At 41.6% G+C, this 25,601-nt stretch overlaps 1 protein-coding gene across 3 annotated transcripts in view; it reads right to left on the bottom strand.

The window, feature by feature from the left end:
- Positions 1-7,253: 7,253 nt before the first annotated feature.
- Positions 7,254-25,601, bottom strand: part of sgcd (sarcoglycan, delta (dystrophin-associated glycoprotein)) — a 228,802-nt gene continuing 210,454 nt past the window's right edge. For all 3 annotated transcript variants that reach the window (XM_084029168.1, XM_084029167.1, XM_084029166.1), the window contains 3 exons: positions 23,925-23,997; positions 15,059-15,182; positions 7,254-10,591 (listed from right to left, as the gene is read on the bottom strand). In XM_084029168.1, coding sequence (XP_083885294.1) covers positions 10,406-10,591; positions 15,059-15,182; positions 23,925-23,997 — 383 coding nt within the window. In that variant the 3' untranslated portion in view covers positions 7,254-10,405. The remainder of the gene's footprint in view (positions 10,592-15,058; positions 15,183-23,924; positions 23,998-25,601) is intronic.

Raw genomic sequence — 25,601 nt, 5'->3', positions numbered from 1 at the left:
GAGCAATGACATCACACACACCTCAACAGTTTGGTAAGCTCTTCAAATATTGTAGAAAAGTCAAACTTTTGTGGTTTTGAAATGATAATGCAAAGAGTAAAGATCCAGCTTGTTGGCAGAGTTCCCCTGTTAACATTTTTACAGACGTGGTCTAAAATGTGTTTTGTTGTTTTTTTACGTTACAATTACAGGCATACGTGGGCAGCAAGGTTGACTCTGGGCAACATATCCAGCTCTCTTCATACATGCATGTTTCAAATTAGAAAATACAACAGATTTGGAACAGTGTTCAATTTCACTGCGAAGTGACAAAATCACTTCTGGCTCTGCGAGATCGGATTAGTGCCACGCACTCAGCAATTGCTCGTCTATGTACTGAGATGTTTGGCTTTCTAATCTGAAACGGGGCCAATATCAAATTTCTGCACTTGTTTTGTGGCCAAAGGTATCTGCATCTATCTGCACTGTCATCTAAGTGTATAGCACCGCAACACTATATTATGTGTAAGTTGATATAGCTAGGCTTTGCCTGGGATGATAGGCTCCTATAGTACCCTACGACTAAACAAAGAAACTGTCAAACTAGGCATTAGATCTCTTTATGTTGACTCGGCTCTATTTTAAATAACTGACCCCTGACCTGGCTTTGGGATGAGAGGGAGCAACGGTACAAACAACTATTACCCTTTCAATTGAAAGAAACAAATTCACAAATAACACAAATAGGACTAATTTAACATAACAAATAACCTTATTAACCATAATATTGGACATAATTACCTCTATTTAAATAAGCACTGAATTGCCTGAAAACAATATGCAAAACTGAATTGTTCATACCAAATACCACACACACACACACAGCTTTGTTTTTTTCCGACCTGGTCCCCATTTTGATTTGAGTTGATCTTTAGTCTCTTCGAATACAAAGTACAATAATTACATGACATGAAATATACCCTACAATTATGAAAAATACAAAACTTTGAGGAGGGACAGGAGGAAGCTATGCATTTTCCCATGTGTTTTTGTGTCAAGCGACTAATGGTGAGAGCAATTCTTTAAATTGGTCCAGTACTAACAGGGTACGCTGCATTCGGCAGCCGCTAAATGGCCTGCAATGTAATCGCCGAGGGAAACTTCTTGCTGTCAATTTACGTTCACTAGAAGTGCTGGTTTTTGGCTCAGATTGTTATGAAACGACTCTGACAACGTTTTGGAAAAGACACTACTACTTTACGCTTGTTCCAGTCTGTTCATTATTGTGCATCTTGCTCAGGGATGTCTTGTTCTGGCATCGCTTTCACATTTTTTAAATCCGGCGAAATGTTCAGTCATGACATTGAAAATAAATTGGTTCTTGGTTAGAACGGGATTTTTAATTTGACACATCATCTGTCTGCACGATATTGGTCGCATCGGGATCTGATCAGCCAGACCACATGCCGAGGTGGCCTTGCTCGGATCGAGTGCTGGTCTTAGTGAGATACAGCATGTGAGCACAATCTGTACAATTTATCAAAAGAAGGTCTCACATCACATTCCTCCCTCCACACAAGAGTTTCTCTCCCAAGCTAGAGCTTAGAGAAGACATGGGGAAAAACTCCTCTGAGTCTTGTTAAGTTTCTCCTGACAAAAACCCAACATTTCCTGATTTCGCAGCTTCAAAACGTAAAATTTTAAATAACTAAATAACGGGGCTTTTATTATCCAGAATTTATAGGGAAATGTGTTCATCACTGAATTAGCAGAGCTTCGTTAGTGGCTATTCTTCAATAAAACAAGTCTATTAATGCCGTGGGGAGGAGGAGAAAGCAGCAAAGACATCTGGAGGCTTTTATGGTGAATTTATAGGAAAATTAAATCCTCCTGTGTTTATCCTCCATTTTACAGCCGCTCCTTTGACCAGGAAATATATCCAATCACTATCGGATTAGGCGGGTTACATTGAAGTGTGTGGACACACACATGCGGACCCTGCTGCGTTCCCATCTAGCGAATCCATTCACAAAAGTCGCATTGAAAAGACAAGTGTAAACCACAGCCTAAGCTACGCTTCCTGTTCTACAACATCCACTCACGTCTCCACTGTTGTCTTCTGGCAACAAGTCACATGACACACTAACAAACAGAAAGGTAATAAAAAAAAAAACGCTTTATTTATCCGCAGGGTCGTTTTCCATAATGCTGGCAGACATTTATAACAATCTCAGTCTGTCAGTGGTAAAAAACAAACACTTTGAGTGCACATAAATTGACAGTGAGGAATTACCCCGAGCGATTACTGTCAGTTAATTTGAGATGAGACACGTGCAGACTAGAGAATTAATTTTGTTAAGCATATCTTGCGTGGTTGATAATAATAAGAACGGTTATTTATTTCGTACTTAACACTAGAAGCAATTACAAAGGCAGCCATAAAAGGGATAAAGGATCGAAGACAATGCCAGAGGCACACACATTTTCACATATATTTACAAAACAATATGAACATGGTTTGCACAATTATAGGTACAGATGGCTCGAACAGGATCTAGATATTTCTGTGACTTCCTGTGTATTCTCGGCCCTCTCGCTGTAACGCTTGCCCCTGGGTGATGTGGGACTTTAAAATGGTGTTAACTCTGAAAATCACGAGTGTATTCTAGTCCTGCTCAATGTGTTAAGTGTCCTGAGATGACTTCTGTTGTGATATGACACTATAAATAAAATTGAATTGAATTGAATCAAAGGTTGCTGAAAACCATACAAGTGACATCACCTGGTACATGGTTGAATGTGAGAGGCTGCAAGGGCCTGAAATGGTAGAAATACATAAACATGATATATCTACAACAAGTGGGAACTGCCAATATTTACATTATTTTAAGTGGATTATGTACTGTTATAGAGAGGTGAGCGGTGTTTCATGATTCGTCAGGTAAATGCATCATCAATAAGGTAATCTGGAACCTGTCTGACCTGGGTTTAATGCCCAACTGAAGCCTGTGTATAGTGAGCAAAGCCAATGTTCATGTATGTAGCACTGAATTAAACCAGTTATTGAAACAGAACTGGTAACGATCCTATTAACGCTAGAATCTATTTTCAAAAAAAGAGGCAAGATTAGTCCTCAATAATGGACTAATCTTGTCCCTTTGACTCAGAAAAAATGAAATCGTCCAGGTTAAAAAAATATCTAAGTTATGTAATTGAACTAGGCTCTAAACGTTGCACACACACACACACACACACACACACACACACACACACACATAGGCTACATACATAAAATAAGAACAACACTCACAGTTAGGCGTCCTCTTGGAGAAAGAGAAACCAGAAGGCTGGTCGCTTCCGGTCAGCAATGGCGTCGTCAGACTTCACTTATCCACAGACGTTAGTCACTCAAGCTAACCTAAAGAAGCTACTGCTAGCCGATGCTACCAATTCACTGTAATTAGCTTCCCGGCTAATTTAGCTTTTTATTTATTTATTTATTTCAACCACAAACACATTTAACACATTTTTAAGCTAAGTAACTGATATTAAATAGAGAAAAGTGCGTGTTGGTGTCTTAACCTACTGGTATTTTTCTTCCAATGGCCTAACGTTTTTCCTTCTCTGCTCGCCGTGTGTTTGTTTGTTTTTTTTTCTTTCTTCCCTCGGTTGGTCCCGCCCTCTTCCTGATCTACAACCAGTCAGCATCATCAATCATTACAACAACCAATGAAATTGTACCAATTGTACTAAAGGCGCAATCTGTGTTTATGTATGGTGTGTTTTGATTTACAACTTGTTTATTTTTACAATTTACATCAAACCTTGTTAAACATTTTATTTTTTATGTTATTTATTATATTTATTTGACAACACCACACAGAGTTAGCTATAAGCTCATTTACATCTGTAGTCCCTATAGGCAGGAAATCTGTTCAGTGAAATTCAGTGAAACACAGGAAAAACGATGAAGGGCAAACCGTTTTGTCACTATGCCATGTGAAAGTAATTGTTTTAAAATAAGTTTATTGATACAGTTTAGATTGCACCTCAGATCATAAATACAAACTGTACACAGAAAGTATAATAGATTTAAGAGCGTTTACTGACATAACTCATTGTATTATTACAATGCGTTTCTATTTCTTTGCATAGAATGTGTGAGGATTACCTTTGCGTACATCACGGTACACACAGAAACTTTTTTTAAAATATGTAACCAGTGAGGGTTTTGAAGGATGCACAGCAGGTTTGTTTATCAAGTGACAGGGTGAAGAGTAAAAAAAACAAAAAAAAAACATCCCTTGCCATGAAGCAGCTCGTTGTATTTACACTCGTTGGTACGTGTTGAACATATAACAGAATGACATCAGAAGCAAAAGAGTCCTTGATCTGCTCTTTGTCCTCCACTGAAATGCCATTACATTTCAAAAGGTCACATGACACGTTCTTGTGAAGCCAATTCATTTGCGGGTAATCCCTGGCCGCCAGGCTGGTAAAAGCACTTAATTCAGAAGTATCTATAAACCCCACTGATTCAGTCAGACAACACATACACTTCAAGAAACAACTCAAACACGAAATCTCTCTCTTTTTTTTACACTTTTACACTGCAAATGAAACAGAGGTAAAACATATCGTGATGTCAGCAACCATTTGATGAATACAACTTAAATGACAAGCAGAGAAGATGTTTTTCCATCCAAAACAGTAGAAGCTGACATTTACATCAGTGGCATTGTTTTAATGAGCAAATCTGACTTTTAGAGCCCAATCAGCTCCCAGCAGCTGCTTTCCTGCAACAATAACTTCTTGAACACCGAAACTCTCGCCTGTTTTTCTCTTGTCTGCCAAATCTAACCAAGCTGCTTTTTAACAAAAAACGATATAATTGATGAAAGCCTGCTGCTGTTTGGCATTAAACAGTCGAGATGGTTCGCTCACACCGCGCCGACATTAAACAGCTGACTTGTAATATTGTGAGACACTATTAAAATATTGAAACCAGCTTCAAACAACACAGGTGATTTTAATATTTAATCAGATGAAATCCCTTCTCTGCGGAAACGTGCTCGACAAATAAACCTCACCGCCTCACTGATCCAGCAATCACAGTTCAAGTACAGCAGCGTTACACGGACTTCATTCCTCTCCGTTCAGCCCTTTAGGTAACATTCTTTAAAAAAAGAGAAGAAAAAAAGGCTTTCTCCTTTCAGCTGAGGCATGAGATGGAGAGAAGCCCGGTCAATAAGTCACTCTCAGCTTTACAGGCTTCTTATTCCAATAGTCCAAGAGAAATGTTGCCTCAAAGAGAGAGTGGCTCTCTTGTATGAAGAAGCTCTTTTTCTTAAAGAGACCTTCTGGGAAACGGCACCAAAAAAATCATGTGAAATCTTTTTTTTTTTTTTTCTGTGAAAAAAAGACACTCGACTTTGGAATGTCCTCAGTGGGCCGTCAGTGTCGGAGCCGCTGAGTGAGAAAAACGAGTCAAACCCCCCCGATAAGAGTTAAGTTGGCATATCAAATGTGTGATTGATGGGGAAGCCGCTAATCCCGCTGACTTTAATCCTTTGATAGTTACTTGATAAAGAAATGGAAGGATAAGGGGTTCAAACAGCATTTATATATGCGACTCGATGCAGATAATATCCGTTGTTTTTAAAGAGCTGCAAATTGGACACAGGACAAAAACTTTAATGACAAGATGAATACTTTTTTTTTTGTTGCTGGAGGTTAGCCGCCGCTCAGTGAAGATTTGGCTAATGAGCCGACCCGACGATGCCTGTTCTCCGGGCCTCCAGCTGCTCTGAAACACGGATCAAACACTCTCTCTCTCTGCAGTCTGGCCTCGCCATCATAAGCCGAGGAGGAGGAGTGCGGCTTAGTCTGGGGTGGCAGCGGTTCACTCGTCTGTTAACGCAGCAAACGAGAAAGGAGGCGTGAACCCGGCTGAACTCTGGCAGCGCGAGGCGCGAGGGCTCGGATGAAAACCGTCAAATTAAAATACGCTGACGGGTTCGGGAGATTGTGCTGAGCTGAATGTGGACTGGCACTTCAGCTGCAGCAGCTTTCAGCAGACCGATTTGTCTGTTTTGAACACTTTTACTTTTTAGAATTGTTGACATATTGGTAATGAATGTGATTTTTGGACTCACATAAGCATTTTTCATTTGTAAAAAAAAACAACAACCTCTAATGTGTGTTGGGTTCCTATTCACACGTCACCTTGTTTTTACGCTCCGAGACAAAGAAAAAGGCATCAAAACTCTCTAGAAACCAATTTCACACATGATTACTCAGCGGAACAATGCAGCTCGACGAAGATGACGAAGACATCAAGCAAATGTGGGAATTGCGTGAATCAGGAAAACAGCGTGAGGTAAAACCAGGCGGGTGGTAATTTTGGGTCGAACAAATCCGGTTGTCCATTTCTGTGTAAATCATTAATGGTATGATCTGATGACATCATAATAATCATCATTCATAGACATAGCATGAAATATAACATGTATCTGAATGAAATGAAACATCTGACCGGACATGAAAATGTAAATATTCAGGATGGATGTTAGGAAGCAAGTACAGAGCGCTCGGAGGGAACGCACAGGGCTGCATCACAGAATGGGACCATGTAACCATTTAACACCATTTAACATCTGATTAGTAAGATCACTGGATCACCTTTGTGTTACTTTAACCTCCCAACATGTGCTTAGTATGCACTCTGATGGAGATATTGGCTTTCCTGGATTTTTTTGTTGCCTGTTTCTGTATCAACTCATGTGTGACCTTGTGCGTCATTTTCTTCTTCTTCTTCTTCTTCTTCTTCTTCTTCTTCTTCGCTTTTGGTTTCTGTGTTTGCAAGTTCAAAAAGCTCACTCGTCATAACCGAAATGTAGACACACACACACACACACACACACACACACACACACACACACACACACACACACACACACACACATGGAGAGAATGCAAAGACCTCGGGCCCAACGGAAAAAAGAACAACACTGAAACAAGGAGAGCAGGTTTGTGTTTGTGTGAAACATCTGAGCTCAGCAGGAGAGACGAGTTCAGGAAGGAGACGGCATGAAAAACAAAACTGGCTTGTTCTCCGCAGGCGGACGTCGTAGACATCGTACATGCTAACTCAACGAATCCTTTTAACATGATTTTTTCGGCCCTTTTAGTAGAAAAACACATCGTGATGCTTTCCCTCTTTTTGCAAAAGAGCAGTGTGTCTCTTCCATGCGTGTACCGACGCAGGTGATGTATACATTATTAACAAATAACACTGTATAAAAGTTTCTCCGACATCAAAAACAACAAATACATCAGATGGGTTCGATTTTGTTGTGAAATATTTCTGAAAGTCCTTTAATATACAGCGACAGAGAAGCTGAGAGACAGCGAGAAGGTTGGCACACCTGACTCTTAAAGAGGATACGTGACACTTTAAACAACAGAAGATACAAATAAATGCAGTGCACTACTGCCAGCGTGTTTAGGGGTTCATCACAAGCCACTCCAAGTTTCGTGAGGGCGTCGTCACCCGAGATCTTTACGTCTTTACACGTTATCGCATCTTCAAAACAACCCAGAAAAAACATTTCAATGTTCGATATCAACGCTTCATAAATATGGTTCATATCAACCTGACATCACGCTCGCACATACACACAATTCCACGTGAAATTATTGTGTATGTTTAGGCAAAAAAAAAAAAAACAATTTTCACACGTGACAAGAACAGCGGCCACCTGGGTTAAAGTCCTGTGTTTGTTAAATTCTTTGCCGACAGCTGTTGCAAATTCAAATCTACTGCCGGACAATGCAGATGATCAACTCGGCAAAACATTAAATGAAAAAAAAAAAAACACCTACCTCAAATATTTTTAACGATTGTCAGTTGCTAAACATCTGCACGTGGCAACTACTCCATAGTCGTACCGTTAATGGTGATTCTAATGGGGTTTGAACAGAGCGCTGTGGTATTGCATAAAAACACAAGACAAGAAAGTTGTGGTCTTGCCGAAGTGGAAAGTGGAAAATAGAAGATGCTTTTACCGTCAGGTAAAAAACAAAGCGTGCAAAGACGTAAAGATCTTAACGACGTTAACATGGTAACAAGTTAGTCACTTCAAACATGTCTCCACGCAGAATATATGATCATAAAAAGGCAAAGTAACACGAGCGTCACCATCAAACTGGGGAAGCTAAAGTGGTAAATAGAAGAAAAAAAACAACAACAACAAAAAACACACTCATCCTTTTGCAGAGTCAGGTGCTGACAGCAGGGGTCACTACAGTCAGATGTGGCTGAAAGGTCTTTGCATTCACACAGGGGGGGGAGGGGGGGTGAAACGGAACTGAAATCCGAGGTTGTGTTACTCGTTGATGCCAAAGAAAGTCTGTGTGATGTGCTTCTTCTTGCCACAAGTGCATCGACATAAGGCACAGGCACAGTTCCCCTCTTTCAACAGAGTGGTTCGCTTTAGTTTGTTTGTCCTTTTTCTTTTCTTTTTTTTTTTGTAAAAATGTCCCAGTGCAAGAAACGAGTAGGGTGACCACCGCGAGAGGTTCCACAGGCTTTTTTTTTTCCTATTCAGTTTTAAAAACAAAAAGGTTACATCAAAGAAAAAAAAAACAGTGGTTTGTGTGGCAGAACTTACAATATTCACATCATATCACAAGAAGTGTTGGCGACATCTCTCAGCTATCACAAAGAATCGAAATATTCAAATGTCCAAATCCAGCCAGATATTTCTAAACAAACATCAAAATAAACCATAACTTATAACTCCCATAATTTGAGTGTTTTTTTTTCTTGGTTGGATAAATTTGATTTAATGCTAACACGAGTCATAGTTTGTCATGACACACGTTGACAACAGATTGTAACAAAGACCAAAATATTTCGTGGGCTGATTAACAACTTCAGTGCGATGATGATTCAGAGCCTCAAGGGAGAAAAGACTTCCAACTTTTGGCACAACAATTTAAAAGTTTTGTTGGCGTGCATCTGAGTTTTCTCCACTGCTGCTCTAAAGCATCTTTTTTTCTTCTTCACAAAACCTGAATGAGGGCTTATGAATTGTCACATAGGCACACTAACAGTACTTAACGCATAAACACATACGTAGCACATTGACATCTGGATCCGGAGTGTGTGTTTGGACTGAAATGGCAGTTTACGAAATGTCTACTGTAGAAAATATCCGTGGAAGTATTAAAAGAGCTGGATATGGCGATGCTGCCAATTTGCCCCCCAGAGGCCAGGCGATGTAGTGACATCATCCCAATGCAAAGTCCATGGGGCCAAGCCTTTTGGTAAAACTGCCAGAGCCATCTTGGTATCCAGCTCTTATAATACACCCACGACAAGTCTTAATGTTCAGTCTTATACCCTGACGAGTTGTAATTAAGTACTAATAGCATGCCTATGGGGCATTCAAATGCCTTGTGAACAACAGGAAAAGTGGAAAACCATCAATTCTTGGAGCTGTGGTAACCATCGGAGAAGAACCAAAAAAGACGACGAGGAAAAAAGTGGGTGGGGCCTGTTGCCACGGGTGATCACCCTAGTGATTCTGGTACTGAAATGCTCTTGAGGGAGAAAGGGAACAGATCAGTGTCTCTTCTAGTAAATCCCAGGAGAATTTCCTCTCAGTCTCTACCAGGAGGCTCTGAAGAGCAGAGTGTGTGTGTGTGTGTGTGTGTGTGTGTGTGTGTGTGTGTGTGTGTGTGTGTTTACACCACGTTAAAATATGTATACTGTGTGTAAGCTAGTGTGTGCATCTGTCATATGCCATGTATGACTGTTAGGGTCAGACCAATACATTACCAATACTTTTAAATAAACATGGAGATTACTTTTCTTACCTCGGTCGTATTAAAACTTTGTTAAAACCTGCAATGGAACACATTTTTTTATTTTTTATTTCATTTCCGTGATTCGGTTGAAAAGCCTTCTAACGCCTGCCGTACTGGATGTATAAAGAGATAAGCGAGATGTGTACGACACTCGGTGGAGAGGGTTATCAGTGTCCCGCAATGCTCTAAATGCTGATTTCAAAGGTTTTTCCATTCTGAAACGTAGAAAATTATATCTTTTAGCATTAAAATATCGGCACAAAAGATCAGCTGTCAGCAGCTTGAATCCAAGATTTTTCGGTATTGGCCTGTTAAAACATATCGGTTGAGCCTAAACGTCGGTCTGAGTGTTTGCGATTGTAAAGTGTATACATCAGTGTGTCTGTGTGGGTACAGACTGTTGAGATTCCCCTCAGCTCTGGCAGTCTTTGTATGTCGTGTTTGCTGATTATCACTCCCGGAGGCAGGCGATACGTGTACATCTGTCTTTTGTTTTTTGCCCGTCTTTCCATCAGGATATCTGTGTATTTATTTCTATCTATAAGTAGCAGTCCTAGAGGCAGACGTTGTTGCTGATCTGGCAGGTGGATCCGGTGCCGGCCTGGGACAGGAAAAGCCTCCCGTTGGGGCAAACGCAAACCTCGTAGACAGTCTGCCTGGTCCCGGAGGACGAGGAGCTGGTGGAGGCCTTCCCCTCGGGCAGCCGCATCAGGCGAATCCTCCGAGCATCCAGAGAGATCTGGCAGAGAGGGGGGGGGGGGGGGGAGAGGGAAACCGGTGAGATTGAAAATATGGGGCGAAACATAATGAGCAGACCAAAAGAATTAGACAGTGGATGCAAGTGGCTGAAATGAGCTGCCTACGTAGGGTGTCTTGGTTCAGCCTTAGAAACAGGCCTTCGCTGAGGTGTTCGGCCATCTAATCTGCCTTCTAGATGCTCTCTTTTAGCAGGTTTCTGGGCACGTCCAGCCAGTAAGAGGCCCAGGGTAGAGATTGTATATCTCATCTTGGGATGCCTCAGGGTCTCCCAGTAAGCATTGCGAAACATTGCTGGGGAGAATGAAGTCTGGAATACCCTACTAACCCTGCCAGCCCTGCAACATGGCCCCTAAGATGCTGAAGATAATGCACCTTGAGATACATATAAACATGTATATTGAACCTCATCCCTCAGATAGGCTAAACACATCACAGATCTCATTACCGATGCCTAAACTACAGCCCTTTAGCCCCATGATACAAGTGAAACATCCATAGCTCTTCCCCAAGTCACCTTCCAGCAAACAGGAGTCATTTTGACCTTTTTTTCCCATCTTTGAAGTCCAGTTATAAAAAGTTTAGAAAGTCTAATATATTACGTTGAAGTTTCGACTCTTAGGTTGAATTATTGCGACTTTGTTCATGTTATCAGCTCGCCGTTTTGAGGACGGGTCTAAGTTAAGTAGCTTCTTGTTCGGCTGATGGTGAATTAGAGTGTTTGGAGCGAGGCCCTTTTGGCAGAAAACCAGCTATGACGGGACTCATTTCCCTAAAAATCACCTCAATAAACGTCTACATCTGCATATCGTGCATCTACCTATTCATATCACAACACCACATAATGCACATTATTGAGTTCCTTAAAGTCGGGATACTCTCTCTTCATTTCTGGACCATAAGAGTCACCAATTCTTTCTTTATAGGCTAAAAACTCATCTTTCTCCCGTTCGTCTTTACCTCAGATCACCCGGCTGCCTCATCTCCTCTCGTCTTTGCACTCTAATTGCACCTCGAAGCAAATCTGTCCATCCGCCCTCCATAGCTCAGCTTTAGTTGTTTTCTCATCAGAACTTCTACCGTCATTGGAATCTGGCTGTTAACACCATTATTGTTTGCAGAGAATGTTAAGTGGTCTATACGTTGAAGTCACATATCCAAATATCACATCCAGAGATTTTTCCATCCATCATCTCTTCAAGACTTTCTGTGCATAGCGACAGCTTACAACTCTAAAGTGGCAAAGTGACATCCGTGAGAAAAGTCTCCCACAATGCATCTGCTTGGGATCAACTCTGTGTACTAATCTCTCATAGACTGAGGCGGTGGGAGCCTACAGGACAAGGATGCAGGTTTTTCACCTATAAAAGTCACCGGTTTGAATCCCTGAAGTAGGAGATGCAAAATGAAGCCTCTTGTTGCCTGAACATGTTGCACAAGCAGTTTACCCCTGTAAGAAGACACTCACTAGAAAACCAGCAGGGAGCAGTCTGACACGTCCCGAGCAAACTGCCCCTGAATTGTTAATATTTTTGAAAAATTTTGCGAGAAAGAAGGGACACATGAAAAACTTGTCCTGTTAAAAATTGAGCATAACAAAAAAAGCCTAAAAAGATTTACTGTCTGCCGACTCCCAGGTCATTCCTCTTGTCTCCCGAAGGAATAAAAAGGGAGCAAAATACCAGAAAATTCCCTCCGCCACGCCGCCGCAAACACACACCGGCTCGCGCACGGCTACTCATTTCACTCCCTTCAACCTCACATTGATTGGAACAAACTGCCTTTCTCCCTCTGCACAGACACGAACCACTGCTGCATGAATCCCATCTATCTGCCCTCGCCTCCCTGCCTCCCCCCCTCCCCCCCTCCTCCCTCCCCCTCCAGCCTCCCGGGGCTCGTCCACGGATGGTGTCTCGCTGGCCGAGGAGAGGGGGAAGCTCTCCGGCCATAAAAAAAGGTAAAGGAGCCATTACCGGGGCGCCTCTGGGAGGCATCACCATCAAATGACCTGGAACACTTTTAAAGCAAGAGTCTCAGCTGACTACCTCAGACAGCTGCTGTTGAACAAATCTTTCACCACGAGGGGCAGACGGTGGAAGACGGGGGAGAACCCGAGTGTGTCAGTGTGTTAGTGTGAGGAGCGGAGAGTGTGACTGTGTGTTAGTGAAGGACATAAGTACACAAGTATGAAGCAGGTAAAGGTGAGTTCCGCGGCTTTCTGTTTTTTCCAGATATTCACTGAGAAATAAGCCGATAGTTTGAATAGACTTTTATCTTCATCCTCCATCTTCTTCACAGTCCAGTAGACAATTTACATTTACATTTAGGGCATTTAGCAGACGCTTTTATCCAAAGCGACTTACATTAATTATGTTTGTCAGAAGAAAGTTAAACAGTATATCGCTATCAGTAATAAATCACCGTAGTTCGGTCCAATTAACTGAAGTGTGGAAGTGAAGTGCAGCCTGTCGAGACTCATGTTGAAGGAAATAGAAGCGTCACTTTAGACTCGCTTATACAGACGACTGAAACACATGAGTTGCCCCCTGCTGGCTAGTAGACATAATGCAAGTTCAGCCTTGCGGAGTCCACACTAGATTTTTGAAGTGAGGAGAAAAAAAATGGTGTAATTGCCTACACTACACTCAAAGCACTTCGCCACCCATTATTACACTTTTGTTTCCTTTCCCTTTAAGAGAATGTGCATGTGTAAGTGTCAGTTATGTGTGTGTGTGTGAGAGAGAGAGAGAGAGAGAGAGAGAGAGAGAGAGAGAGAGAGAGAGTCTATTTCCGTATCTGCCTTTGTGGTGTGTGGGTGTCTAATGACCAAAGCCACTCTGTAATTGCCGTGGCAGTGCCGAGGGAGGGAGGGAGGGAGAGAGAGAGAGAGAGAGAGAGAGAGAGAGAGAGAGAGAGAGAGAGAGAGAGAGAGAGAGAGAGGGTTTGACAAATTGACGCTTGCATCACTTATGGAGTGTGAGAACGTGACTCTAATTATATGAATTGACCATCGTGAGTTCAACCACACGCCCAGGAAAACTGCAGGGGAGATGCTGTGGGCGCGCTGTCGCTACGGTTACGGACCAAACTCAATCCAAGGGCACCTTCCAGGAGTCCTCTCTCTCTCTCTCTCTCTCTCTCTCTCTCTCTCTCTCTCTCTCTCTCTTTCTGGAAATGTATTTTTCTTTTTTTTTTACTTTTAAACACTTTCTTCTCCCTAATCCTCCTCCCCTGATCTGAACAGATCTGACATGACACGACTGGTGCAACGTTAAGGTGGGAAATCCTTTTATCAGCGCAGCCGACCGGGATGAACGTGAGGACGGATGTGTGTAACCAATCAGGGGACGGTCGGAGGGGAAGAACGAGGAGTGGATCAGCGAAAATGGGGAGGGAAAGATGGTAAATAAGTAAAGTTAAAACGACAGAGGGAGATAGAGAAGAATGTGAAAGACCCGATGAGAAATGAATTGGTGGTTGAAGGGAAGAAACACAATGAACTTCTGTTCTCTACTTTCCTGCGTTGGCGTGAGGAACACATCCTGGTGGACGGCCAGTTTGTGGGGAAATTGCCACCAGCCAATAAGCCAAACGCTGCTCCATGTTGGCTGAGGACGCTAACCATTGTTTGGATTGCCCGCTAAAAATATGTTTGGGCAGGAGAAATATTGAATTGAGACAGAGAGCTGTCAGCCAGCATGGCTGGAGGACAAAGGGAGCTAATTTCTCAACCTGCCAGCACACAGAGTGGGAGGTTTGAAGCACGAGGTGTTTGACAAAGAAAAGTTAATTCCCGGGACAAGATGAGTTGTTTAAGCCTCACGGCTTTGTCATCGAACTCAATGAAGGGTTTGGTTTAAAAATAATAATGTAGGGTATATTACAACTTTAAAACTAGCGGTTAATTATCCATTACTTAAAAATATGATTAAAGCCTTGAAAATGTTACTCTTCTGTAAATAAACGGCAAGGCTCAAACTGAAGCATCATTCATTATATGATTATAGTATAATATATAGCCTATTATTAAGTATCAGATTTCTTTCAAGGGCGAGTGTCTAATTTTGGAGGCAATTTCTTTACATGATTTATGTCAAAATAAGATACGCTTAATATAAAAAGGAAAGAATGATTGATAAAGTGGTGGGAGGTTAATGATAAGAAATTATATTTCATATTTATAATTCAGAGATTATTGTATGATTTAGAAGTTTTTAAAGCAGCTCTTTATAGGCAGATTCTGGTTTAATAACAACAGTTTATCCAAAGTGCTTTATTTAGATGTGTCCACCCATTTGCCACAATATTAATATTAATATTCCTTCCACAGGAACGCTGTGTAGAAGTCAGAGTGTTCGCCTGATTATTTACCTGTTGGTATATTTGGTGCGATCATTGTGCTTCAAACAGACAAAAATCAAAGTGAACTAGCGCTTGCTGGTTGACACACCTCTCCGTCTTTGGACTCCAGTCGCAGCTCGTTCCTGCAGATGGCCTGGATGTCTCCGGCCTCAGCCAGGATCTGGATGCCTTTAGGAGCCTCCATCAGGAGGGAGCGAGTGGGAGACTCCAGCCTGGGAAGAGGCAGAACAGTTTCCACTCAATGTTCAGTTAACTACGAGGGCTAATTCCTGAAAACAAAAAGATACAAAGCAAGAAAATAAAGATGTTTTAACCATGAATACACCCACAGTTATATATACATATATATATTTTTTTATTTGTTATGATCCTCTGAAGCGTATTGGATTTTTTTTTTATTTTATTAAATTTGATTTGTGTCACACAGCTTAATTAGAATCTAATAAGATCCTGTAAGCTAAAGTCATGATTGTGAAGCAGCCTGTTTATTAGGTTCTTTAGCAATCTGTCATCCTGACAATGTGCAGATCGTAGCAGAGATTTCACCCACACTCGGGTAATGAGAACCACCACAACTGAATGGTTACACGAGTAGACACGAGTAGGTTATTTCAACTCGACTGTGATTCACAACCCAACTAGTGACCAAACATCCAAAAATGTCTTAAAAGTCAAATGTTCCACACAAAGACACACATGCAGGAACACACCTGGAGGATAGAAATAAAGTGGAACCGACACAATAGCCCACCGCTTACACATCTCCGTGCTAGGATTAACAAAATAAGCCCAAGTGGAAGGGTGGAATTTAAATGATGTGTTCACAAAAGGAAACACACATTATATCTTTAAGCAACAGTACAACTGTGACAGTTTTATTTACACACCAGAAAATCTGACCCCGACATGGGTACGACCACGTATTAGGGCCACTGTAGAAAAAAACAATCAATAAAAAAAAATTAAAAAAAATGAGCCGAGAGAGGTGGGCAATATTCTGAGGAATTCGCAAATTTGCTAGTTTTTAAAGTTGCAGATTTGCTAGTTTATGACGATGCTAACAACCGGCATTGTTAGCTAGCGGTAGTTCATAGAGGACGTAAACTTGACCCGGAATGTTTGCCGTTGCTATGACAGCATCACCCTAAGGACATTAGCAAAGCGTTGTCACACGTTGGGATGGATTAATTAGAAAGTTAAAAGTGACATTCATGGGAAGTTAGCTAGCATAAATGCATCGTTGTTAGCATCATCAAAAACGGGCAAATTTGCCACTTTAAACTAGCCAATTTGTGACTTTTTTTCTGAGAATATTGCCCACCTCTCAGCTCAGTTGTTTTTTTCTATACAGTGGCACTAATACGCCGTCGTAACAGGGAGTTTAGGGCATATCAAATATTTCCAATGTGATATTTTGAATGTGCTACAGTCATACAAATCAGTCTCTTGTTTATTGGCTGATATGTTGTTTCTATTAAATGGCATTCCTCTGAGAGAGCCTAAGTGGAGTTTATTGAGGTATTTCCCACTTAAACTATTTTGGGTTCTATCTATTCATGGATACCTTAATGGATGGTCTGGTTGCAGGCGGCGCAGAAGGGGAGTAATAGCAGCCCAAAGCCACTGATTAGGGGAGTGAGCAAGTTTTCCAAATGAAAACTTTAATCTTTTTTTTTTTTTTTGCATTCGCCCCCTGCTCTCTGCAGCACAGAGGGTTAAGCCTGAACACACATTAATTATAGTGTGTGTAATGTGGTGATTAATTGAATGCATATCCTCATAGCCGTTTGATTTTTGAGTTGTGTTGTGTTTTTATAAGGCAATTTCAAACACTCGATTAAATTAATTAGGGTTTTATTTTGTCTCATCTCGTCTACTCCAAACAGCGTTCGCTCACTCTATCGGCCCGTTTCGTTTTGTTTGTTTTCTTTCGTCTGACACAATCTATTAGTATTCTCGTTAACCGATGCCACCGGAGGGCAAATAAAAAACAAATTAGACGCGGCGCGATTTAAAAAATAAAAACTGTTGCATCTGGACATTAAGCGAACATGGAGGCGACTTTTAATCTCATGCATTTTGCAAAAACAAGGGTTGTGGGGAGAATGATGAAAGGCCTCAGACGTTAGGAAAAGCTCAGCGATGGATAGCGTGCAAAATGCTAAAAGGTCTCGGTTCAGGTATCCGACTCTTCTCCCCTCAAAAGAAAAACATGCGAGGAGGATGAGAAGGAAATGTCTACAACATTAAACAGAGCTCAGTCTGGATGTGAAGTTCTCCCTCTCTCATCCTCCCTCTCTTCTCCCAGGTTGCTCCCTTCATGCGGGCGAATATTCCTGTATTTCTTCTCATTTCCTCTCCAACGTACCTGTGAATTATTTTGTATTTTTTTACCCATCTCCCTCACTCTTATTTCTGTCTCGTTCTAATATAAACACTTTTTCCTAAAAGTCGAGATTTAGCTAACAAACTGGAGGCCGTGTATGTGCGGAAAAAACAAATTTGAGAATCTCACCTATTACCGACAAGTTCATATTTTACACACTTCCACTTACTGTCTACTTATTCTAGTGTGTATATTTCACTTTTCCATCTGTTTTTTAATCTTTATTTCCCCGTTGCCATTTCTTGCCGCAATCTCATTTCCCCAAAGCAATCAATAAAGTTTCACCTTCTACTTTTTTGTTGTTTTTGTACATCCTCCTCTCGCGTTTCATATCTGCAACCAGGATCAAAGGTTAATATCATCGTATCGCCTTGCCTTCAGATAGCAACGGAAATGATTGGAGTTTTTTGTTTTTGAAATGACAGAACCTGTAAATTTGGTCTGAAACCCTCGAGGCGTCCTTACATCCCCTCCTTCCCTAAACTCCTTTGCCCTTGACGACGACGCCTTCTTCAAATAATCCACAGCTCTTTCTTTGTTGGGCTTGAACACAGCGGTCAGATCGCTTTGGCGTTATTATAGAGGCTGTGGTGAGCTGAAATGGGCCGCCGTGGTGCCACGCAGCAAATTATAGGTTAAATGGCAATCTGGGGCTGACGTGAGTGCGGCTGATTGCTTCGCCCGGGTCTTTGTGGACTGCCGGACACTCGGCCGGGGAGCACGCCGTAATCTCAATTACTGAGATCAGCGAATGCCGGAGGTGTGGAGGACGACGAGGGTAAAGAGGCGGGGAAAGAGAAGGTGGGACCGTGACATTAGAGAGGACGGAAATGAAAGGCGAGAATAAGAAGGGAAGGGCATGCTCGTGTATCTAAATGTGCAACCCTTTCCTTCTGCTTGGTTCTAAAGGTGCTGAGGTGCTAATGGTGCAGGCGACCTTCCGTCCTGACCTTTTTTTACAGTGATGTAATACGCCGTCCATTATTCTTTTTATTAGAAAATGTGTGAATTCTTATTGTTTGGTGTTGCAGTATTTTTGTTGTTTTTTTTGTGGTTAACTGCTTATAATGGCCTCTGCGCTGTAATGCTCCGATAAATCAAACAAGAAGGTCAAACCGAGAGACCAGAGTGAAGTTTAGAGTCTGGGATTTATACGGAAGAAGCAAAGTGAGCACAGTAAAACAAAAAGGATGCAACGTGAGGAGAATAGAAGAACGGGGGAGAAGACGAGGGGCAGATGAGGCGAAGAATGGTGGTGACGATCGGGGAAACTGAGGCAAGAAGGAGAAGAAGAGGAGGGTGGAGGGAAAGTGAGGGCAAGGTGAAGATGAAGGGCGGGAAATGGGAGGAGAGCATGCATTGATGAGGGGGGAAAGCACAGGAGATGGGAGGTAGAGATGAGAGTAGAGCTGAGATGGAGACAACATGGGTCAGGTTGGTTTGCAATGCCATGGCATCTTCTGTCATGATAACAATGTCCTGTGATGTTCAGGTGTTATAGAACAGGTTGGGTGATATCAGATGGTTGTAGCCCGGCACAATCTTTCACTTTGGGATACAAGCAGCAAATTTGGCACGCATTTTCTGGACCTACTTTTTCCAAAAAGCCCGGTAGTCATGCAAAAAACAAAAACAAAAAGAAGATTTAACTGAATTTGTTCTTGCCAATTTACATAGGCTTTTAAAAATATGTCCAGCCATTCAAGTTCTACATTGAAGAAAACGTTTTTACATTTGATGTAAAACCCGACTTTTCTGAAAAAGTAGGTCCTCGGCATTAAGCATACCAAATCTGGTGTTTGTAACACAAAGTGAGAGACTCTTGTGATATATTATGACTTAATCTTTTGGTAACGGAGTAAAATGACCCTGAAGTATCTAAAGTGGCAGCCATGATAAGATTGAATCCTCTAAATGCCAAGGAAAGGTGCTGCAATGGTTCCTTCCTTATCTCCTTCAGCATAGGACCATCCTTTAGGAAAGGAGATAACGCCGTCCCATAATGCCTTGGGGCAGACCCACATCAATAACGTGGACATCTACCGAGCATTGGCTGAAGAAGCCTGTGTGATGTGCTCAAAAGCTCCGGAAGAAGTGGTCAAGATCCAGAAGTTGGACTGTGATTCCTGTGGAGATGAATGAATGTGTTTGAGGGGTTTTCTTTGACTTGACTTTTTTTTTGGGACATTTTTTTATGTCATGAAATTTTGCCTTTTTTACCCCTTTTTTTTGCCTTTTTCAATCAAAAAGGAAAAGTTTGTTTCACAGGTGAAAAAAACATCATTTTCAATATAAACTATATAATATATAGTCAATATTTTCCACTTGTGCCGGATGATATTGAGTTCCGCTCGCTGCTGTACGTTCTCCGTCATAGTACGGGGATTGAAGATTGCAGTAAAAGCCGTCCAGACGGGAAGAACCGAGGGACAAACAGCACCAGATTGCCTTTCTGCGGCTCTAATGAGTCGATCAAAGTTTCCATGATGTGAAAAATAACTTCTCGGCTCCTGCAGGGAGTGAGCCACTTCACATCTCATTTCACTTTATAAAAAATAAAGAAGACCTCGAAATTCTTCTCACTGCACTTCTGTTTTTTGCCTCCCCGTCAGCCACTCGCTGTCCTTCTACTTCATTCTTATTCCTTTTTATCGGTGCTCAGAGTTGACCGGGACATAAATCAAGGCGAGCCATCAAATTCACCGACGCTGCCATTTTACTGTCACGAAAAAAGGCATTCGTCTGATGCAAGGACACATCCTGTTGACAAGGCATTACCTCACAGATGGATATGATTGCCAGTGTTTTGATAAAATAAAAATAAAACCCAGACAGCCGTGGATGTGTGTGTGTTAATATGAGATCCCAAAAATGGGGTTTGAATCCTCGATTGGTACCTGCCAAGAGGTTGGAAGGGATTAGCGTAAGATTAGATTTTAGCCGTGCTCCAATGAGCTCGCTTCCCCCTTTTTTTCCTGACATAATTGGATAGTTTGTGCCATATTTCATTCTCAATTGGCTGCTTGTCACCGAAGATGCATAAACAGGGAGGGAGGTAGGAAGAAAAACAAGGACAACACGTTGGCGTAGACTCTGACTATCAAATTATACGGACAGTCGCATGATGAGGGGCTTTGGAACACCGCTCGGAAATTATCTACGCGTCACGGACGGGACATTTTTTTTCTTATTATTTGAAATGATGATTTTTGAAAGCAGCTGTGATTGATGAATCACAGTTCATCTGGCTGCACACGCCCATGAAATACCGTTATTAGACATTCGTCATCAAAGTCCTTCTCGATCCAAACCCTTAATTCCGCATTTCCTCACATTTCCTGTTCGTCTCTCTCTTCTGTTTTTCTGTTTCAGCCTCGTACTTCTCGTCTTTCTCGGTCTGAAGAACTTTCCATTCGATCGTTTCTCTGTTGCCAGTTTTCTACACCCCTTTTTCTCACTCCCCCTTGTTCTTTAATCTTTGCACTTTTGTCTTCTCTTCTTTTCCCTCTTTCTAGACTTTCTTATCGCTCCACAGCGGTTCCTGTGTTTCTGTGTTTTGGTCTCCAGGGTGACTCGGTTGTTTCTTTGGCCCAAACACAGCCATACTGTTATTTTGCTCTAAATATGTTTTGATGGAACTATGAAGCAAAGATGCACAAATTAATGAGACATTTGATGTCAAATGGAAATGCTAAATGATCAGATTTCTTGTATAATTGTTTCCCCCACTGGACTTGATCACCTGCAGGTTAAACTCAGGTACACAAAAATGTTCACAGCACATTTTATGACAGACTCCAATTAAAAGTGAAAGTATTGGTTAATGTTGAGTTTGATTATTTCCAACATGAAAAATATATATTAAAAAAAACAATAACAAATTCAATTTAGCTTATTCAATATATAAACTCTCATAAACAACAAATAAACCCCAAAATAATATTACATATATAAAGTAGCCTATATGCCATTACTGTTTTTTTTTTACTTATTCAGTCATTTGTAAGTGGTTCCAAGAGTATTTTTGCCTTTTACTGGCTATAAATAATATTCATATTCAGTCTGACTATGAGAGATGAAGTAAGAAAGCCCAACAATTAACGTGCCCTTCACATTCCTCATTACCCGAGGAGCCATTTGACCATCATACCCCGATGTCATAAATCACATCTAATTTAAAACAGCTGTGTTTTTTCAAGCAGTAAAAGGCTCCTCGCACCCTCGCAGGTGTTTCCACTTATCCTGCTTCATTAGTCTTCCGTGAGGTTGAAGGTTAGTTAGTGAAGGTCGGAAATGACATCAGGTTAATAAACGTGTAACAGGTGTGACAGGAGATGTCAATCACACACGCCCACTCAGTCCTGAGCAGCTGCAAATATGGGACAACTCATTCACGCGTGTATTTAAAGAGTAGAAGAAGTCAGAAGGGGTTCGACATTCATACGCTAATGATATTTTTCTGTTTTACACTTTGCCTTCTCACTGGTTCACTGTCACACAGCACTGGAGCTCTCTCTCTCTCTCTCTCTCTCTCTCTCTCTCTCTCACTCTGTCACGGTGTCTCTCTGTCTGCTTTGATTGACTGTCATCACATCTGACAGCACAGGCAGGAGAAAGATGATAAACAAGACGTTTACGCCAAGGAGACACCCTTGGCTGTCCACACAGGACAACACACACACACACACACACACACACACACACACACACACACACACACACACACACACACACACACACACACACACACACACACACACACATACATGTGACTGATGCCTGTCAGGGAGCTGAAATCCTGTCTGCTTTAATGTCAACGTCCATCAGACAGACTTGGAAGAGGAAAGTGGGGCTGAGTCGGTTCCCTCGTGGTCAGCGTGGATCGTTTTGTCCACTTAGGGGCAGAAGAAGTGGACGTTTCGCTGGCAGACACGCAGCCCTGATTAAACCCGCATTCTCTCTACTGGCCATCAGGGGGCGACTCCTCTGGTTGCAGGAAGAAGTGTGTGTTTTCAGTTAATTAACGTACAATTTAACCATTTTGGTCACCTAAAGATTGAGTGTTTGGTATCCAAAAACCAAAATGGTGACGGGCAACATGCCGAACTCCAGGCTTCACGACAGCAGACGGATTAAGTTTAAGCCTTTTACACAACGATCAGGTTTCATTGGTGTCCACCTGAGGAAGTCTCTCCTTTAAGAAGTTTCAGCTCCACCACCTTCGGAGAAGAACATCCTTTCCACTTCCTCCTCCAGCTAGTCTCTAACTGATCCTGTCTGCCATGTTGCTGGACAGGTGGAGAGCAGGCAGCCTATCAGAGCTCGGCTGCTGCAACCTGCTGCCTGCTGCATGTTGAAGGAGTCTTGAGACATAAATAAACCAAATAATGATGTAGAGGAAGCTGAAAAAGCTCTGCAGAGCTGCACTTTAACTCAAATCCTTTGTGAATTCATACATATGAGTAACCACTTTCACATGACTCAGAATCATTTCATTCATTACTGTTATGAAGGCAAATACTGATTCCAGCCCCGGGTGTCAGGGAACGGATTCAAACGGGGGCTCAGCCAGAAGATCTGTGTGATTCAAGCAAGTGTGGCGAAACTAGGGGGAAGGAAGTGGGGAAAGGGCCCGCCGGGAGGTGGAGAGGGACTCTATCAAGGAAAAGGAAGATGGGGGGAGGGGTGGGGCATCTGTTGCCAAAGATGGAGTCATTGATCCATGTAAAACAGCACTGATGCTGGCTGCTACAGCCGGACATTACTGGACAGGAGCGCTAATTGCCCGTGGAAAAGCGCTCGTTCCACCTCTAGGTAGATTTCTACATGTAAATCTTCTTCACTGGGTTTTTTTTTCCTGAAAGGTGGCAAGATTTGTATTGTATTATCATGGCTGAAAATCAAGCAAATACAATTTGCACTATTTAAAAAAAGAAATGTCAATGAAATGAGCTCACAGCTCCTAAATCCTTTAACGACACACTTTTTGGACACACTTTTTTTTTTTTTCCCACAAACGATTCTTCGGGCAAAGAGGGCTGACGAATGCATGCGATGAATCAAAGGGGATTTTAAAGCCATTAGTGAAGCATCGCTGAGTCGTCAATTAGCCACGCATCATAAATTAAAATAGCAGAAGAAAAGTATCTGTGTGGTGTTTCTGAGAAACTGGAATGTTAGTCTATCTATATGAGAATACTTTTACCGGAGTCATAAACAGACTGAACAGGTATTTGATTGGCTGCTTGCACACACACACAATAAATAGTGTAATTAATATTTCAAAGTTATTTAGTTTATATTGTATCATGAGACTTAAAATAGCAGCAAATAATAATTAAATTTAAGAAATTCAAGCCAGAAAATCTTTGCAGTTTTCTTGACAAATTACTTTTATGATGAACCGATTATCAAATTGTTGGTTCATGTAAGTGTGAGCACCGTATTGAATTAAAACGATGCAGGATAACGTTACGGTTTGTTCGGTACTGTGTACTCCGGTGTCTGTGTTCCTGCCTCACACGTGTTTCGACTCGTCGCACATGTCGTTGGCGTGACGCCGACTCACCTCAGCTCTTTGAACGGCTCGGCCCTGACGTGCGGCGTCTCCACGGATTTGCTGAACACGGCTCCTTCTGCCCCTGAAATCACAGAACACAACATCCGACGTCAATAGAAACCACAAACCCCTCCCGTCCGATCAATGGACATAATCTCTGAGACTCTGCCGATCCATACGGCCCCACACACACACACACACACACACACACACTGATTACACTAACGCACACACATCTGATAGGGAAGTAGACTCTGATGGAAACGATAATTAAACTAAAAACAAGTTCATTATGACAGGATGCAGACAAATAGATTTAAAGCTGCTGAAGACGTTTGTATTTATATTCACCATGGTGATGATATTCAGAATGAATACCGATAATGGAAATTCATGTCTTGTCTCAGTCTCAGACACATCTGATTAAAACACGACTGCGGGAGGTATCGGTACGTTGTCTGCTTTATATATGCTTCACATCGAAGACAAAAGAACATTTTAACATATTAAATTCACCTTTAGATTAATGTATCAAGACATTTCTGCTGAGTCACTTACATCAGTATGAATGGCAATAACATGAAAATGTAGATACATAAACAAATATGCAGCTAGAAGAGTTTCTGCAAGTTGTAGGTCGATGCAGATTGATGGACAACGTGTTTCAACGTGTTCGAGTCCCTGCTGGGAAACCCCAAACACTCCAACCACTTCCTGTTGATGAAATAACTAAATGCCTGTCATTTATATAATGATAAATGATCAGACGACCAGTTAAAAGGCAGCAAAATGCAGGAAATGACATCATTCCAAATCGTCTGCTCCTGTTTTTAATTTCTAACTTTGTTTTATCTATTTATGACCTTGTCTGTCTTTTAGGGCTCACTTCTAAAAGTGATATATTTCTCAATGTGATTCTTCCCTGCTTAAATAAAGGTAAAATTAAATAATATTCTCCTCATTCATGACCTCTGCCCCCATCTGGGATAATCTCCCTGATTTAAACAGCGATTTGTTGACGACTTCAGGCGGAAGTTAAAACGAGCTTGTTTATGGAAAGAAGTAATAAATTGGTAAAGCTGTCACAAACGGCAAAAAAAAACAAAACAGTTATTTTCCTTGTTTTAATTGCGCAACTAAAATAAACAACCGTCTTCTTATTGAAGTCGTTTGTGTTGAAGCCACCTGGACAGATTTAGTCCCGGCACGACAACTTTGACAAGTTTGAGCATTTTTCAGCTAAACAGGCGTTTAATGGTTGAGTCTCCCTGATGTTCCCGGAGATATTTACAACACTGGTTTCCCCCGGGAGCTCTTCATAACACCGCTCAACCTGTCGGGAAGTCAGGGAGGTAAAATACATTCCTGCAAAGTGGGGCTTCGGCTGGGAGATAGATAAATTTCATCTTAATGACTGCTACATGTGGAGCCTTCTCTTCGCTCGTCTTTTGTTTTTTTTTACACTGGTGTTCCTTTCACTTCCTGGAAATACACAACGAAGTTAAACTATGAGTCATTCATTCATATGAGGATTTTCTTTTCAGCGCTGAGCAAATAAGTGGCTACAAGAATCTGATTGATTTTTAGATTATTTTTGTAGGAGAGAAACCAAACTAATGGCTTAAAAAAAAACCCTCTATTCCAAGTCCGTGGTGAAGCTGCCGTGACATTTAAATACCTGTTCAG

The sequence above is a fragment of the Eutrigla gurnardus genome (assembly GCF_963514095.1).
Source record: "Eutrigla gurnardus genome assembly, chromosome: 15".
NCBI classification, from domain to species: domain Eukaryota; kingdom Metazoa; phylum Chordata; class Actinopteri; order Perciformes; family Triglidae; genus Eutrigla; species Eutrigla gurnardus.
This window is presented reverse-complemented; position numbering and strand designations above follow the sequence as displayed.